The sequence below is a fragment of the Homalodisca vitripennis genome, chromosome 4, assembly GCF_021130785.1.
Source record: "Homalodisca vitripennis isolate AUS2020 chromosome 4, UT_GWSS_2.1, whole genome shotgun sequence".
In the NCBI taxonomy this organism is placed as follows: Eukaryota; Metazoa; Arthropoda; class Insecta; order Hemiptera; family Cicadellidae; genus Homalodisca; species Homalodisca vitripennis.
The window spans coordinates 102,831,833-102,851,877 of record NC_060210.1 but is presented as its reverse complement, the minus strand read 5'-3'; the positions used below and the strand labels follow the sequence as shown (position 1 = coordinate 102,851,877).

At 33.6% G+C, this 20,045-nt stretch overlaps 1 protein-coding gene across 1 annotated transcript in view; it reads left to right on the top strand.

Annotated features, from left to right (window-relative positions):
• The window catches only part of LOC124359847 (eukaryotic translation initiation factor 2A-like), a 40,446-nt gene that overhangs the window by 3,966 nt on the left and 16,435 nt on the right, over window positions 1-20,045 (top strand). The window contains exons 2-8 of the mRNA XM_046812932.1: window positions 1,966-2,110; window positions 6,107-6,225; window positions 6,542-6,641; window positions 11,837-12,012; window positions 14,131-14,213; window positions 17,106-17,256; window positions 18,209-18,379. Coding sequence (XP_046668888.1) covers window positions 1,966-2,110; window positions 6,107-6,225; window positions 6,542-6,641; window positions 11,837-12,012; window positions 14,131-14,213; window positions 17,106-17,256; window positions 18,209-18,379 — 945 coding nt within the window. The remainder of the gene's footprint in view (window positions 1-1,965; window positions 2,111-6,106; window positions 6,226-6,541; window positions 6,642-11,836; window positions 12,013-14,130; window positions 14,214-17,105; window positions 17,257-18,208; window positions 18,380-20,045) is intronic.

Here is a 20,045-nt window from a genome sequence, read left to right as displayed (position 1 = left end):
TCAATAAGTTTCCCGCGGCTTCGCACGCAATTTCCCGTTGAAAACAGTACACTATATTCACTTATTCATTTTCTATCACATTCTAAACATTGCTGAGATAATTGATAGTCGTTCCTTCGTGAGCTTCTTGGGCGCATTATGAAGGTATGTACCACATTCCTGATACTTCTGTCAAAAAAAAACAACTAAGGTTGATTTTATAACATTCTTTATATTTGTAGCCAACGTAAGATAGTAATTATGATATCTGCATTGCTCTTCTGATCAAGCATGAGCATGGTTTATATTAAATAAATATTGCAGTTAAAGGTGAATTTTTACGTCAAATTTGAATTGTATTATCTGGATAGTAAAGTCTATGTTTAACAGTGATTGCAGAAGCTTACTCTATGCTTTAAAACTATAAGTGTAGTAATTAAATTATATATAAATATATTTTTTGTCGCATTATATATGTTTACAAAGAACAGCTGATTAAAAATTTGAAAAGACTCTTTCACTTAATAACATATGTTTGCTGCAATGCATTTCTTATGGGTATTTCTGTAACCAGTGGGGCGGAATCCTGAATCGGGAAAGGGATAAAAAGTATCCTATAACCTTCTACAGATCAAGACGAACAAATTAAAAAAAAAATTAGGCGAATCCGTCCAGCCGTTTGTGAGTGATGCTGTTACACACGAACAGTTTCATTTTTATATAATAGATGAGAGGTCTTATTAAGATTCATCATTCCATGAGAAGAACTCATCGAGTGTGTAGTATGCGTGATCTTGCAGCCAACACCATAGGTTTCTCTTTATAGATCCTGGGTTGTCATTCAGATGATCTGGTAGTTTGTTGTAGGGTTTCATTCCAGTATATGATGGATAGCCTGTGATATTCTATATAAAGAAAGGAGGTTTATTTATATAGCAAAATTGTAATTGCCAAAATATTTGAGATATTGTCATAACTCCCTTTGAAGAGGATCTCTCATGCTCTTTTCAAAGAAGTTTGCTATAAGTAACATGAAGAAAGTCTTAACAGCTTCCTGAGCATTATCCACCCAACCAACTTCACTTTTTGAAAGAAGTATTAATCTTTTCAGGTTAGCAACTTTATGGTGAATGCTTCCTATTTATTTGAGATATCGTATTGGCAGAATACACTTATTTGTTTGTTGTAGGTTATTATATGGAGAAAACATAAAGTTTCATAGAATGTTTATTTTCTAACTATTGTCCTCTGCTCCATTAAATCCAGCAGCACTTCAAAAAAGACCATGTAAATATTTATTTTGCACCATGTAAATAAACTTTTTAGATAATTCTTGGTTACTGTAATGGAATATTACATAGGAAGCAAGTTTTATCACCAGTTAATGTGGACTTCTAAAGTTCCATTTTTACAAGAATATTAAGTGAGAAACTAAGGCTGATGCAAACATTGTGGGATTGTCAATCAGCATTTTTGTGTCTCAGTGGCACACAATGTCATGTATCACAGATATTTAGATTCAGACATGTACAAGAAAGGTAGAATTTCAGGAAATATTATATACAAAGTTCATTGAATCCTTTGGATTAGGCTATGTGCTTCAGTTTGACACAGATTAGTTAAAAATAACTTTAATACCAGCACTCTTATCATTGAGTTACTATTTTTACTTTCCTCATTTAACTTATGTTGTTGGAAATTTCAAAAATTGTCTTTCTTGACTTGTTTATACTACTGTAGTGAACATTATATTGTAGATTCTTAGTACAATCTGACTAGCAAAAGGCTCAGAAGCATACTTGTGAAATATTTGCCCACTAGACAGGAACATTGATAAGATGTTTCTGTAGTTTATGAGCCATTACTAGATTGCTGAGTAGTAATAGTTTCGATTTTAGTATTGCTGAACTAATATAAGTGTTAAGCATTAGTCTGGAGGATAGTAGTAATAGTTAATGAGAGTTATATTATTCTTTGTGATTGCAGTACGAGGTTCCACTGGTATCAGCGTGAACCAGGGACCTCCAAGCTATGAACTTATGTCAGGGTTCAAGCGAGATGACAGCAAGGTATGTCGTGCTATGCTCTTCAGTCCGCAAGGAGAATATTTCGCCTGGGCTAATGGCACTAAGTAAGTATGAATGAATAAATAATAATAATGTAATTTTTTAAAGTTGATAAAAAGTTGTTACTTACTGTAAGTCAAATGTATTTGATTTTCCCCCTGTAAAGCTATATTAACCACCAAAGTGGCAAATCTAGAACATTTGTTTATTATTATTACCAATATGACCTCTTAATTCTTGAAGCAGTTTTGTATTTATAACTTCTGTTGAAAAGTGTGATGTTTTCATGGCCTTTTTTATATTAAACTAAGACTAAGATTAACTTAAAATTATAAGTACATATTATGATAATAAATACTAGAAATGATCACTTAGTTACTCCACTTTGAGATCAGTTAATTGAAGCACTCACCTTGCCCTGATGAATGATTAAAAACCATTTTGCAAATACTTTGTTCTTCAAGTTTTTTTTTCAGTTTTTGTGCAGTCAGGGCTATGAGAACAACAACATCGTATGTGCCATTTGTCTAGTGATTGTATAAGTTCGCTTTTGGAGACTTGTATAAAACACATTTTCAATAAATTGTTGTTGAGCTTGATAAATACATCAACGATTGATTCAAATATGCGGGAAAGAAGATGTGGTTTATTGTAAATTTGGTCTGTGTTTTGTTTTTGATTGGGTGAGCATTTATATTATTTAATAACATTTTAAATTATGCATATGTTATTGTTACAGTTCTCTTTTGTAAAATAAAAATGATAGAAATGAATAAAGATCATCAGCATTGGGGTGCAGTGGTAAAATATTTTGTCAGCGCTATTATCAGAAAAATAACTAGTTTCATGTCATTCAGGATTTTTTTTATATCGGACTATAGACCTTTTAGTATTAATACATTCTAAATTTACAATCCTATATTAAAAACATTTGTTCATGATTTTAAAATTGTTTTGTTAATTTGTCGTTATAGTTTTTACTTCAGGTGACAACACTGAATAAATTCCAGGTTACTGTTTGTTTTAAGACTCCATGCAGTTTTATAGTTTTCATTTTGTGTGGAAACCACTGGATGGTAAGGGGTTTTATTATATTATAACCTACATTTTTGTAAATGTACGTAACATGTCTGAATCAGCATGTTTCAACAAAATCTTTAAATAGGCACCAAAGTTGATTGATAAACTTCTGATTACTTAAGTACTAATTTAGTATGTTAGGCAAGTCTAACCCTTTGAGTGCCAAGCATTTTTGAGTGATTGGCACTGTCAGTGCCAAGCATTTATGACAGACCACCTCTCTCAGTGCCAAACACTCTTTTGGTGTTTTATAAGTATTCAGCCAAATAATTCATAACTTAATGGGAAAAACATAATGGGATGATTTTTATTTTATTTTGTAGGAGAATGTAGACTATAACTTGTAATAATTTTTTGAACAATACAGACACAATTTAAATATTGGAGTACAACAATTGTAACTGTATGATCTTAATGTACGGTATTTATATGTATATTATGTATATTTTTATTGGTCATTGTATACATACCACAACAAACATACCAAATTTCAAAAAAAGTATCTTTATAACTGGGTTTTGATTTTTTTGTATTTTTGTATTGTTTCATAAAATAATTCATAACCTTTTCTAAAATAAACATAATGGGGTAATTTTACTTTTATTGTGCTAGGAGAAAAGTAGGATATGAGTATAATATTTATTTAGATAGTAAATATGTTAAAGTTTTAAAATTAAAAATGATACAACAAAATTTAATTTTTTTAGGTGTTAATAGAGAAAATTTCTAATTTTTTAATCTTAATACATTGGTATGCAAATTTGTATTGTTCCCATGTAAGTATCCTTATGTTGAGGCTAGCAACAACCTTTGACACTAAGGGAACAAACCCCAACAACTCCAACAATCAACTCCCGCATTTTTTGTTTGTTCTCTTAGGACAAGAAGCTTATAAATTGCACTTAGTTTTGTAAGAACCTTCGCGATGCTTCTGGAGTGACAGGATATTCAGGATGGGTTAGGTTAGGGAGTAGGGGCCACCTCCTATCGAGATCCATGAGGAAAAATTAGGGCACTACATCTCAAAGTCATGTCTCTCCAGAAGAAGGTGAGGCCAGCTTTGAACCAGCCTCTCCAGTCAAAGTAGGCAGGGGGTGGCACACCTTTGTTGATGCTAGCAAGAACCTCTGAGGTTAGGGAACAAACCCCCCAACCCCAATAGTCATCTCCCACAGAAGACTAGACTTATCGAGTTGCCCATGAACCCCAGAATCTCAACATTTGCGGTTAGTGATGTGCCGCTCCTGGACATCCATAAGGTTGCCCAGATTTAAGTGACACATCCGTTTTTGCTGTGCCCAGTGTAGGTTCAACTGGAAGGCATAAACCAGCCAGAAATGATCACTGCTAGGTATAAAAAATGAGACCTAGTTCAATGCCATATGTCAATATTCAGTACAATGCCATATTTCAACATTCAGTACAATGCCATATGTCAACATTCAGTACAATGCCATATGTCAACATTTAGTATGAGAATAATAAATCTTCGAAAAGTCGATCTAGTCATCGGCTCTCAACACTTTTCGGAAATATCCGTGGACTGATCTAATCGGTGCTTGGCACTCAAAGGGTTAAAATGATTACAAATTAAAATTTTCAAATAAAAAAATAATTTTCAGACATTAACACGTTGACTGCTGACGGCAAATACATGTAAATTGCCCCAGAACCTAAAGTCTAATATTTATTAATACACTTACTATTTGCTATCAGAGGCTGATTTATGGGCAGATAATAACGTCTGTGATCCAAAATGGCGGATTACATGACGTCACAGATTGACCCGCGGATCCGCGGGGTCAGTACGCGGAAAGAGTTTTGTCGCACAGAGCGCGGCTAAAAAGTCTAATAACGCGAGTGGCTACCGTAAAAACAATCCAATTTAAAACTATTTCATTATATAGTGCAAAACAAAAACAAATAAAACTATATACAATATTTACAAGGTCTTGAGGGCATGGCTTTTACTGCTGGCCTCTGTGATGTATGTCAAACAAAATTGACAGCACAAAGTCCTGGTTTACCTGGACAAACAGAACATGTATATGTTGTCATCTTCCTTTTCTTTTCATTCTTGTAGCATACCCTACAATCTTTACGTTTTCTGTCACCCTTTTTATCCCGTTCTTCATTTTGTACAAGTTTGTGGGTTGGGTTTCTTGGCAGAGTAATGAGAGGAGGAATGGGTCGTCCATCAACATAAAAAACCAGTCAATCGGTGAACCATTACCTGGTACATCTACTAGCAATCTATTGTTTCCGGTGAAAGGGATCTGTCTTAGTCCATTTGTATTATTAACCCATGAAGGGTTTATTACAATATCTTCACTATCACTACCCGAACTGTCAACAGCAGTGTTTCCACTGGATTCACTATCCACATCTGATGCTTCATCGTCAGTAGCACTATTTTCTGTAGCACGGTTGGCAGACATGGTGAAATGCGATATAAAACTTGTATAATACAATAGTACAATGTCACTACACATAAATAAACAACTCACTAAGAACGCATCACTTGCACATGCTAAAAACGCGGGAAACAGAAACGAAGTACAAGTCAAGGTCAACTCGGAACCACACGCCACGCTCAACGAGTACGAACCGTCCCGGCCGAGAGCTGAGCTCACGCTGAGCAATAGTCGAGACTATGGCAACGCCCCGCGGATCCGCGTGGCGCGCACTGCTACGCCGCCGCTTACCCCGCGGATCCTCGGGGCCCGCACTGAACGTGTTAAGTCCAATGATGTGGATCAACATTTGTACAATCAAAAAATGTAAAACTCTTTTATTAGCTTTGATTTTACTTGTTCATTATATAAAATTAATTTTAAATTTTTGGGTTTCAAACCTTTAGAAAAAATAGAATATCCTTAATTTTTCTAACAAATTCTAATAAGAAATAATAAAAATGGTGATCTTTCTTTTAAACGTCACTTGCACTTGTCCATGGTTATGATTTACTTTTGATGTTTCAGCATTAATGTGGTTTCTACAAAAACTTGGACTGTGCTGACTACCATTCCCTCACCCAAGACCTACTGCATACATTTCTCTCCTAAAGGGACATACCTTATGTCGTGGCAGCCGTTTACAGGTGAGATTGGTAAATTGAATTCTAATTTTGTGGTTATAACTTTCATATCCTCGAGACACAGCGACTAAAAGAGCTATTTAAGCACTTAAAAAAGATCTAATCTCAAATTAAAGTAAAACTGTTCTATACAGTATGTTATTTTTAATCAGTTTAAAACTATACAAGTTTTTTCAAATATTCTGTCTAGTTTTTGGTAATAATTTGTTTCTACAATAAATTTATAATTTTACAAACTGTTAATTAAATTGTTATATTTTAATGTGACAAGTCTGTTGTATATTAGGTACATTTATTTTAATTTCAAACCATTTTTCAGTGTCAAATGCCAATCCTAATGGTGGGCCAAACATGTTTATCCACAAGTCTGACAGTGGAGAATTGATTGCATCCTTTATACATAAGAAACAAACTGACTGGTAAGTTCCGCAAGTATTACATATTTTATTATGTCGTAGGAAATAAGTAAGAAAAGTAAAATTAAGCAAAACTTTAACTAATTCTGTGTAATACATAATATTAAGGTGAGAATGTTAACAATCAGAGGGTTGCATATGTTATATTCTTGTGCTGTTTAGTTGTGTCTGCTAATTTTCATCCTGAAATGCACAAGATAAGAAATACTAAAAGTTAAGTTTAAAAGCTGAATTTTGAGTTTGTTTTGATCTGAAAATGTTAAGTAATAAAGTACTAATATTTCTTTAATTTTGTGTTACTAAGTTCAAATGATTCACCACTTAATTACATAATACATTAGAGGATTTCTACCTTGACTAAAAAGTTCCTCTGTAATAATTATTAATCAGCTGTTAACATTTTTCAAGTAAAACGTTTAATTTCTGAATATTTATAGAAAACATCTCTCTTTAATTTTTTGTTTTACCGTAATAGTAAATTATACCTCTCAAATAGTATTGAATATCTGAAAAGAAACGTTTATTTTGAACTAGTAATGGGAAAATCCAGAAATTTTTAATCCGATTCTGAATATAAAAAAGTTGATTTTCTATTCTTGAATTTTGAATCTTAATAGGATTTTTTCTACTTGAGTATATGATTCAAACAAAATAATCACCAATAGAATTACTCAACCGCCCAGTAACACGTACCAAGAACTGTGACATAGTTTGGTATATCATGTCAATGTTGAGTTAAGCTCCAATTTACGTTACTCAATTGTGTACCTGATGAAACAATGAGAATACACTCTTCATTTATATTACACTATATCTTGTGGTCTAGGTATCTCTGATGTCAAAATAATGTAACAAGTTAATTATGAGCTTCTTCGATACCAACATTTTTATATCTTCAGACGAACAAGACTTCAGATTTCAGGAGTCAAGTCTGTAACACCCAACGAACTAAACTACTGGAACGCGCACTGCCCATAAGCCACATGTTGTGTTTTCCGGTCGCACACAGCTGTGCGTTACTGGTGTATCCATGGACTTGCAGGCGCTTAAAGTGGGCAAGAACTCGCCGAATTGAGCGGCGATCAACGGGACGATACGGCATCACGCCTTTTCATGGCGAAACACAAATCACTGTTGTTATTTGCATTGTTGGCAACTCTTCCTGTTTATTCTGTCAAGACGTCTGATCTGAGCAACTCAACTAGTTTGTTTTCCTTTTATTTGGCAATGTTAGTAACGTTTGTTATTTCGTGACATGGTGAAGAGTTGCTCTGCGTACAACTGCACGTCCAGATGGACTAAAGGCAGCCGCATTTCTTGTCACAAGTAAGTTCTTACTATATTAACCATGTCAATATTTATTTGCAACTTCTTAAATAGTAATTTTCACCAATATTGTTCTGTAATGCCAAATTATTAACTGGGTTATTCAAATAATTAAAAGTGCGGTACGACTGTTAATGAGTACTTTAATAAGCTGTCGTTTTTAATCATGAACAATAATTATATATCAATAAAACATACTTATCACTCAATTATTGTATCCGCATTGATCCAAGATATCAATGTTGGTCGTTATAGCACTTATAAATGCATAAACTTATAAATCAGTGCTAAAAACAGTATCTACTGACCTACTCTACTCTATAATTATGGAATCTTTGTAATTTTCAGCTACCTGTATTTTATTATTTGTTAATTTGTTTGTTTTGGCTTTCCATGATGACAATTTACTAAAAAAAGTGGATTACTGCGACAAATAGAAAAAATGTTAAGCCAATAAAACATATTATTTTTTGCAGTAAACATTTTACAGAACATGATTACCATTTAATTTAGCCTAACACACTAAGAAAATGTCTCAAAAATGAAGCAGTTCCAACAATTTTTTATTTTCCATCTCAAATACAACAGCCACTGGAGAAACGAAGGAGGTTTATTGTCAGAAAGAAGGCATCCATTGAGCTACCTAATGCTGATAAGTGTGATTTGGATTTGTCTTTGGATGATGAAAGTGAGAGTGCCATGTATATCATGGAAAATTATGATAGTTCTAGTTTTAAGGATGAAATTTTATACTATATTTGTGGCGTCATTGTAAGACGTAATGAAGAATTTATTAAATATAACGATTGTAGTTCTGTACTCCATGCCAATGATTCTGATCTTAGAACACATTAACTTTTTATTGATTTCAAATCTAAGGGTAAATTAATTACATCAAGTAATGATGTATTGAAAATTGTAAAAGATTGTTATTTGTTCAAGTTATCTCTAACAAATGCAACCACTTCTGAATTGACATTGAGAGTTTATAACCAGTTTACTGGTAGTGTTTTCAAGGGGCACTTAACTTATGAAGAATTCACTGGAAGCCACTGGTTATTTTTAATTAAAACTGTGATTAAACTAATGTTTTTAAATAATATTTCATCACATGGCAAAACAAAAAACTTTTGACATTACAAAAACATCCAACTTAGGAATAAGGCAAAATTTGTAAAAATAATTTTATTTTCTAACACGTAGATTAAGTATGTCATGTTTGTAAATTTTATGTAGTTTACTTTGAAATAAAATACTGTCAATAAAAATGTTGTTTTTTCACCTGGGAAATATTTTAATCTTACAGACATCTTCGTTTCCAACTTTATAAGTAAAATACCAAGTCAAAATCTCAGTTATTTTGATATTGTACAAAAATCTGTTTTTTTTTAATAAAAATTCAAATCCACGGTAAAAAGCAGGGCGGAGTGAGTTCTTGCCCATTTCCAGCGCCTGCAGACTCGGAACGCAGCCCAGGATTTCGGCTCGGTTTCTCCGGCCCAGAGCGCGTTCCATTAGTATAGTTCGTTGGTAACACCATCAGATTCCATATGCTGCACTAAGAGGAAGATGAATTAGAGCTAAACTCAACATTCACATGGAATTAACCCTTCCGACCATAGCTACTTTATGTGCAGTTTAGTATAGTAATAGCATAGTAGTATAATAATATACATAACACAATCCAACAATATAAAAGTACATATAATTCATAGGTATAGGAAGTATTTATGCAACTACACAAGTTGTGAAGAATTTAAAAATTAGCAAACATTTATTTGATTGCTTATCAGCTCCTGCCGCAAATAGACACAGAACATTCGCTTTATAAATAAATACAGAACTATAAAAAATATTATTTATGAGTAATATTAACCCTTTGAGTGCCGGAGCATCGCTGTCAGCGATCCCGCATTATATGCAAGAAATGCCAGAATCGCTGTTAGCGACTCCTGCAGTAACGCTTATATTTTATATAGTATCTATTTAAATTGGCTCATTGACTATACATACGCATTCCAAAGGCTTCAACGTAACTTTTGATGTACGTTTTGTTGCATTTTGGTTAGATTTTTACGGCGGTTCTAAAGTGCACGTCAGTCGCGTTTAGAATCGGCCACTACGAGGACGAGCCGGCACATGTTTTGTTTGCGCTGCTGTTTATTTCACAAATGATATTGAAAGTTTTTAAGTGTAAATGGGTTTGTAGTATTAGTATCTTCAAATTATTTTGTTTGTGTATGTTGTTCTAGTCTGTGTGTAAGTAGAACAATGACGGCCGCGAGTTACGGCGATCGTAAGCATCTAGTACTTTACTAAATACGTTTGTATAGTTTTTGTGTTTATTCAGTGATATTTATAAACAATGAGTCGTAAAATCATTGCTGACAATGAAGACCTAGTATTGCAGGCATTAGATTTAAGCATTATCAGTGTAGACAATACACAGACTGTTAGTTTAGGTTAGAAAATGTCTAGTTTTGTGTTTTCATATTTATTTTCCAAACTTTATTTATTAGTATAAAAAAAATTTATATGTCTTTTAGTAAAGATTTAAATTGAGTATAAGATAGAATAACTAAAAGTGAAAAAATAAAATATTTCAATAACACTAAGTTGTGTCAAATTAAAAAACTAAATGTTTTTGCTCATAAAGTTTTTGATAATGATTTTTTTTTATTTGTATTAAAACGTTAAATAAGTGATAAATGTATTATATGTATAAAGAAAATATATTTATCTAAAAAAAAACAAAAACCCAAGAATTATACCAATAAATAAATTTGAATTTTTAACCAGATCCTTGCAGAATCGGGCATTTTCGCTCGGCATTTTATGCATACCATATAGCAAAACGCTGCAGCACTCAAAGGGTTAAAGTTCATTGATTGATTAGTATTTACACTTTTTGTACACAAAGTATAACTAAACATAGTTGTTGCCTGTATGTTTATGTTAAACTACTTAAAATTTTGTTTAATTAACCTTCCTTCTGAGAGTTGTTTTACTTCTTAGGGGGTAAGCATTTTACAAATATGCATCAGTATTTGTACAAAACGATTAAATGACGTAAATGTAAAATGTTATAAATGATCTTGGCTTGTCAATTGTGCAAATTCATATTTAACATGACAATAGCGAACGGTTAAACACATATATTTCCTGACAAACTAATTATTTCTGCCTAGTGAAACTTTTGTATTTTGTAGCAAACTCCAAAAACTTCTGTAAATACTACATAGTTAAATATTTTTACTACAGTATTGTGTGTTTGCATCTAACAGTGTAACAAAGTATGTTATGAATGTAACAAGTGTATGTTATGTGTTACAACAAACAGGGCTAAAAACAAATAGTACTTTTCATATTTTTACAATCAGTGCAAAAAACACATTGTATTTTAAATATTTATAAATAACAATGTTGGAATTTAGTTTTTCTAAAATGTTTAAAAATTGCAGATATTTACCGAGTTGTTAATTCTACAACGTTGGTATCTGGCACTAAAATAGTCGATTAAATTACTACCAGAAATCTACATCAGATAATAATCTGCTAATGATTGTTAACAAAACTATTTAATAATAATTGTCTCCATACTGTTGTTATAAATTGCAATTGTTAACACGATTATGCTCAGCTGCATTGTATAACATTCTTCATTAATTCAATATTAAACAGAATCCTTGCCTAACATTTTTAAAATGTCATTGAACATGCTAGTTTTTGTATATTTTGCATAGAAAAATAAATGCACTGTGTAAGAATTAATTAGATCCCACCATGTTGGGTTTTATACATCAGATATCAATGCTGATCTAATCAACCCTTGTGACCCAACAAAGGGTATAAAATAATGTTGAACTGTCCAGGGAACCACAGTGGAGCTTCGACGAGTCGGTGTGTATACACAACGTGAACAACGAAGTAGCCTGTTATGCAGGAGCACAATTCGAAAAGCCAGCCCACAAGTTACAGGGTCAGAAGGTGGTGAGCGTCAGTCTCTCGCAAGGCAATGCTCCCTTTCATTTACTCTGTTATGTTCCAGGTAAGTTCACCCATTGTGTCTCATAAAACTCTGTCCATATCTGACATCCATAAAAGATTTAAAATGGACTTATTTTGTTTGTTCAATTCAAAATAAATTAAGTTCAGTTGGAAATTAAAAACAAATTACTTAAATTGAAATTCTTATTTCTTTCCTAGCCCTTATTCAAAAATTCTGAAAATACAGCGTGTATTGTGACACTTAATTTTAGTATTCTTACAGACTATTAATTTTGGGGGAAATTAAATTAAAATTAGAAATCATGTTTGCTGTACCTGAAAATGTACATTTTTCAATGTTACTTTGTCGCATTCATTTTTTTTTATACACCTTATTTTATTGTGTTGTAGTAACTCATACTGGTATATTTATTACATTTTTAGCTATCTTTACCAAAGTATTTAAATTTATACTTATATACAATCTCAAAAACTTGACATAATATGTTAATATCGACAGGGATACATAATTACACAAAATGTTTCAAAAACAAAAGTATTTTATTGTAAAATAATAAAGAAAATCGACAGAAGTGCGTACAATATGTTTGGGAAATAATTTATTCATTTTATTTATTTTTTATTCATTCTGTAATAAATTTATTTACAATACCAAATACCATGTTGAAAGAACATAAAAAGTCTGTACTCCAATCAATTACCATATTACCAGTTTTTGAGGTTGTAGTTTTCAGTCTTAGTTCCATTTGTAGTACGAGGGGTATTAGAAAAATAAGGTTCCCATGATTTTTTAAAATAGACAGCTCTATATTTCTACTTAGTGTTATACATCAATTTAAAACTTAAAAGTTAAGCTATTTTTCCACATAATCACCGTTTCTGTCCAAACACTTTTGTGGACGATGCTCCAACTTTTCTATCCCCTTGTGTAGAATTCTGCCGCCAATCCTTTGAGTAACCCTTCCTTGACTTCATCATCGGTACTGAAGCGTTGGCCACCCAAGTATTCCTTTAATTTTGGGAATAAGTGATAATCACTTGGGACTAGGTCTGGGCTGTAGGGGGGATGGGGCATAATAGTCCAGCCAAAATTTGTGAGCAGTTCTTGAGTTTGACATGAGACATGAGGTCGAGCGTTGTCATGGAGAAGCCTCACACCACTGGACAATCTTCCTCTCCGGCGGTTCTGGATCGCGCGGCTCAGTTTTCTTAATGTGTCACAATATCTGTCAGAGTTTACTGTTGTTCCTGTGAATGGTGATTCTCCGATCTTCAAGCAATATTGTCTCAACTTTTTCAACAACTCCATCTGAAACTGAAGGCCGTACACTTCGGTTTTCATCGTGAATTTCCATGCGGCCTTCACTGAATTCTCTATACCATTTCCGAACGTGTTGAACAGATATGCAGTTTTCCCCATAAACTTTGATTAACTGACGATGAATTTCAATAGCTGAAATCTGTTTTGCATTTAAAAAACGTATCACAGCACGAATTTCGCATCTGGCGGTAACAACGACAGTGAGCTCCATCTTCGAAGGCAGCTAGGCCGGCACTGTTGGACGAAGCGAGCCGCGAGTGGTATGGATAGAGAGAGGGACAGCTGATGTGTAAGACAGTGTTGCCAGATTTCTCCCAACATATCGCATTCTGTCTCGGCGACATAGGGAACCTTATTTTTCTAATACCCCTTGTATCATAATATTTATTATATAAGTTCAAGAATCAAATGACTATATTCTTTGCCTAAATAAGCTATGCATACGAGTTCTTTGTTGTATCAGCATTGTAAAAAAGAAACTGAAAGAAAACATGCCGAATCAGATGAAGTGATGGAAAATGTTATATCTATCTGAAGTAGCTTTCAAAAAATGGATTAAAAAAGTTTTTAGTTGTATGAAAGATGGAAAAAGTGTATGAATGCTACAAAAAAAGTATTTTGAAGGAAAATAAAAAAAAAACACACAACTTATTTCCAGTAAATTGTAATTCATAAATTTCAGGAATTTTTCGACTATATCTTGTATAACAAAGCTATTATTAAAAACTGTGTATCTATACATTTAATAATAATGTAAAATACGTTCTAATCAGTTCAATAGGTATTAATGTATTGTAAACAAATTACTATGTTTATTATTGCATACTTTGTTTCCAGGCAAGCCAGGTCAGCCCTCTTTCATCAAGCTGTTCCAGTACCCTAAGTTTGATACACCTGTTGCCAGTAAAACATTTTTTCAGGTAAATAACTTAAGAGTTTTTTTTCTCACTAATGGGTTATTAGGAAAATACATGAATTTTTTACATTATTAGGAAAATACATGAAGTTTTTACTATTAATGATACCTTGTAAAAAGATTGTTTAATTTACAAAAATTATGTATATTAGTGGCCATCTGACCATTTTAAATTATGGTGGTTCCCTGCTGACCGGGAAACCACATGTAAGCTAGGAATCTCATTATTAGATAGTTTAAAAGCATTGAAAGTGCCTGACTGCTACAATGTGTGGTGTGATTCAAAGTTGACTCTATTAATGTAGTATGGAGAAATGCCAATCTGTTCCAGATGTGGAACTGTTGCTATGAATATGCTATGTCAAGCAATGGTTCCAGCTAACATTTGTCGAAACAGAGAACTGTGTATCGGATTTCTTTAATTGCAATGTGACTAAATTAACTCTTGTCACCTGTATTAGGGTAAATTCATGGGGTATAGATTCCATACATGACAAATCTCACTTAAAGTTTTTGCCCTCGATAGGGAACTGTAGTTTGTTAAACTGGTGGTGAAATGCATTAGAATGTTAACTGAAAGCCATACAACTGGTGCATTCCATTTGTTTTTCTCAGCCACCTATCGATTCAAAAACTAGTTTTCATTGAAATTGAATGCCATTTGAGCTGAACGTTGGTGTTTTTTAAGAGGCTTTTTACTTGTGGGGGGGGGGGGGAGGACAATGGCAGTGTAATTTCTTGTTTGAGTTGTCAAATTGTATGTTATATATTAAATGTGAACATAGTTTACAAATACTGTAGGATGACTAATAAGGATTAAATGTTTTTTAAATTATGGTAGTTTTTAATGAATTGGCTAATGCCACGTTTTGCTTTGTTATGCATATTTATTTGTAGAAAATATTGTCTTAAAAACCCGTTTTCATGATTTTACTTCCTATAATAACTACAAAAATCTATTTTAAATATAACTGAACAAATTAACATAAATATTTTTAAAGATAATTGCATGCTAGGGAGAAATGTAGATATTTTTTATCCAGCTTCAAATGATTTTAATTTTCTCTGTTTTAGGAATAATAGTATTATCAGTGCAGCCTTTGTAAATAAAATACATTGAACAGTTTGGGAAGTTATCTTTTATATTTATTTAAGTTTCGAACATATATTTTGTACTATATATATATGTTGTCCACATTGAAAATAATCTTCATATTATGTTTAAGTAATTAACAGAGTGGCCATACGACCGGGAAAACCAGGAATAAGCCAGGAATTTTTCTGAGAACCGGGAAAATTTCAAAAATAGTTTTTTTCGTCTCCAAGAACTTATAAAATTAAGTTTATCTTGATTACTTCTATTCCTGTGCCGTGGCAAGCCTCTGGTCCCACCCCAAACGTAACAATGCATTGGACAATTAAAATCTGCCTACTGATTGTTTCTGACTTCGTTACTAAACGAGTGGTACGCTTTAAGCGGTAACATGGCAGAGCGGCAACAACCGCGATACAAACGGGTTTTTTGTACTTAAGTATTATTCAGACACCGAAGTGGGGTCTCTGGACAAAGTTGTACAACTCTTATTCTTTAGAGAAAATAGTGTTTTGGAAAGACGTGTATTAGATAGATAGCACAGGCCTAAAATGTGCAGTGTTATAAACAGGCTTCTGAGTTCGGTTGGTTGAATAACTTGACTTTTATAAGAGGTGCAGCCCGGGTTTTGAGTACACCAGAATGTCAGTTGGATGTATACAAAGCTTAATAAGATACCTTATGGAGAAAAAAAAGTAGTGGGTTAGTTACAACAAGTAGCGTCGGGAAAAGGGCGTTTGCGTCCTGTTGCACAGCAATGACAGACTGAGCTGAGGAATGAATGGCAGGAGAAACATTTAATTAGAATTGGCGGCGGATAAGCACCATCGTGTGGTACTGCCCTGCTGTTCACGTCTGCCATTGCTAGTGTCGAGTGTTCCCCATATGTATTAATTATAAACATTGCCGAGACATCACTATTGTGTGTAAACAGGCTTCGTATTGACTCCCGGAACAACCAGCGATACAACTGTAGCAAGTACTTGCGACAGTTCTCATAAGTAAAATTACTTTATTGTTCACATTATGCTACAATAGTTGTGAAAATAAATGTCATTGTTGCACTTGGCGTAAGGGTTAAATATAATACTATAGTTGTCTATTTGGTTTAAAAATAGACTAGATAATTGGACATTTTCGATCGGGAAAACCAGGAGAAAACCGGGAATCTAAAAAGAGGTTTTGAGTGGTCACCCTGATTAATTTAAAGTTCAGACTGAAGTAAATCCAAAAAAGATTCAAGTGATCTTATAAATTAGAACTATTAAAATAAAAATTGTCACAATTCAAGTGGACAAAAGTTCATTTTCTAGCTTTATAGTTTTTATGCAACTAATATATGTTATCTTTTTTGCATTAAGTAAAATGTGACAAAACAAAACATAATGTTATTGTAAATATCACTTACATCACTTTTATGTAAAATAACAAACAACTCCTCATGCTCATGCTATAGAAACACTTCACAAAATTAAAAGTATAATTATCGGTTTGTTTGTTATTTTAAAGTGATGTTTACAAGTTATGTAACCAATATAAGTTCCATCTTCAAGGTAATGTTATTGGATATTATTGTATAATACCAAATATTAGAGGAATGATATTTTCAATGTTGAAAATTATAATGTAATATATATTTTCATATATTTATAAAAAAAGTTATTTATTATTTAATGTTCAGGTTGTTTTTAGAATATTTATTTGTTATTATGAAATGTGACGTAACTAAGTAAATTTATAATTAGTTATGAAAACGTTGGTTAATAGAGAACAGCCTATATGTTTATGGTATTGTGTTGACAGTCTGACAAAGTGGAGATGTGGTGGAATCGCAAGGGCACTGGCGCTTTGGTGATGGCAAGTATGGAGGTTGACAAAACCGGATCATCCTATTATGGCAAGCAGTCTCTACTTTTTGTCTCCGTCAAAGGAGACACAGCCATGGTCGTTCTTGGTCAGTACACCTCATCACATTTACAGGTTTTATTTGTATCTTACAATACATTTCTAAATGTATATTTAATAAAGAAACTAGCTGTTACAGTTGTAAGCTGTATTGCATTTTGACTACTGTTTAGCAAACACTAAATTGACTCCAATTCATCCGTGTGTCAACACTTTGAAGAGAAGTTGTACCCACACTTATGTGAGAAAGAAAATTATTTATTCTTGTATTTGTGATTATCGGATGTCGGACACAATAGTAAGTGAGCATTACCTGGTATTAATCTTGAAAAAAAGTTGTGCAATTTCAGCTTTCTCACACTTGCGGATAAAATCATTATTCAGTTAAAGAAATTACAAATTAAAAAAAAATTCTAATTGTTTTGAGGTTGACACTTTGGCTGAATAGAAGTGAACATGAAACAAAATACAAATTATTACCATGTGACCAGTTTTGTCTAAATTTTTTCATAACTCTACACTTTTATTGCCATAACGTTTGTGGTCTTTGAAACAAAAATATAATATAGGAACCCAATTTTTTCAGTTCTGTATTCAGTTATCTGTAATATTTAAATGTCGCACGGCCTTAATAAAAAAAAAAAACAAATGCAAAAATCTCAGCCAGAATAAACAGTATTGAGTTTTATCGCATGAGCTGGGAACATTTAAAATCTGGGATATTAAAACCTCACTATTTGCAATAAAGGACAGTCATAAAACCATTAAAATATGCAAACATCATTCTTAATGTACAGCAAATCACAACAAATCCTAAAATTATTATTTTTAACATTAGTCACATGTATACATTTTCAACAGATTATTGTTACTTTTAGTGAAGATAAAGGCAGGCTATTTTAATTTTATTTTTAAACTTTGGAATGGTTATCAGCAGACTAAATAGATCCTCAGGTTAAAATAGACAAGTCACACAATATTATTGCTAAGATCGGTTTCAGGTAAGGAAGGGCCTATCTATGCAGTGTCATGGAGTCCTCTGGGTACAGAGTTCTGTGTGGTCTATGGTTTCATGCCAGCCAAGGCCACTCTGTATAACCTTAAGTGTGAACCTGTCTTCAATCTTGGATCTGGCTCCAGGAACAGCATCTACTACAATCCTCATGGCAACAATATCCTTTCACATTCTCTTTTGTGTTTAATATAGATTCTCTACTTTAAAATACAAGGGCTGTTTTTTAAGTAAGGGCTGTTATTTTTTAAAAAATTAGCAACAATTATTTTTTTCAAAATACATTTATTTTCAGAATCTACATACTTTCTTTTATTTTTCTACATAGTTGCCTTGTTTGTTAAGGCACTTATCATATCTTAAAACTAAGTTTTGAAATCCCTCTTCAAAGAAATTTGCCGCCTGCTCTGACAACCAGGAGTTCACGGCCGTCTTGACTTCTTCGTCGTCATTGTAGCGCTTCCCACCAAGATGATTTTTCAAGTACCGAAAAAGGTGGAAATCGCTCGGAGCAAGGTCGGGGCTGTACGGCGGATGATTCAAAACTTCCCAGCCAAAAGAGTCGATCATTTCCTGTGTCCGAGCAGCGGTGTGAGGCCTTGCATTGTCGTGGAGGAGCAGAATTCCCTTTGTCAGCATGCCGCGTCTTTTGTTCTGAATGGCGCGTCGGAGACTGGCCAGGGTTGCGCAGTAGGCTTCTGAGTTAATCGTCATTCCTCGCGGCATAAAGTCCACTAGCAAAACACCGCGCCTGTCCCAGAACACAGTTGCCATAACTTTGCGCCGCGACAGCGTTTGCTTGGCTTTGACTTTGACTGGAGATGTTGTGTGCCGCCATTCCAAGGACTGTTGCTTTGATTCAGGAGTGATATGGGATACCCATGTTTCATCTCCTGTGACAATTCGACTCAACATGTCGTCTCCTTCCTCGTCGTAGCGGGTCAAGAAAGTCAAAGAACTGCTTAATCTCTTTTTTTTGTGATCCTCAGTGAGGAGTTTGGGTACCCATCTTGAGCACAATTTTTTAAAGTTTAGGTTTTCTGACACAATTTTGTACAGTACTGACCTAGACACTTGAGGAAATTCCATAGAGAGACTGGTTATTGTGAACCGTCGGTCCTCATGAATTTTTGCGTCAACTGCAGTAACCAAATCTCCCGTGATCACAGATGGCCGGCCTGAACGATCTTCATCGTGGACATTTTCGCGGACATCTTTAAATTCTCGGACCCATTTCCGCACTTTACCTTCACTCATTGCCTTGGCACCATACACCTCACAAAGCTGACGGTGAATGTCAGCAGCCGACATGTTTCTTGCAGTCAAAAATCGTATCACTGACCGAATCTCACACGCGGCGGGTGATTCGATAATCTTAAACATTTTAAAGATCCACAGTAATGCATACAGGTTAGCTACAGAGCTGCAACTGACATGAAGTTGTTTGCTAGGAATGCCGGATGGCGGGGCGCACGCTCGTTACGGCAGGAACGCGAACTACTACCGTGTACGGGAGAACGGCCCTTACTTAAAAAACAGCCCTCGTATGACAGACTTGAATATAAAAGTTTTGGCGATGAAAATTCGTTTCAAGCCAACTGTAGGGTTAATAAGACATTACTCTATGAATTGAGGGAGTAAAGTAGCATAACATTTTTCTTTTGAGACTAAACTCAACATTATTTTTACTCTGAGAAACATTAATATTTTAATGACACATGCCACTACATGACGGTTAATGCAGTGGCAGTTATTAAAAAATTAATAACACATTGATAAGATCTGTTTTTGAGTATGTTGTATTTAATTTTATTATGCTCACTTAC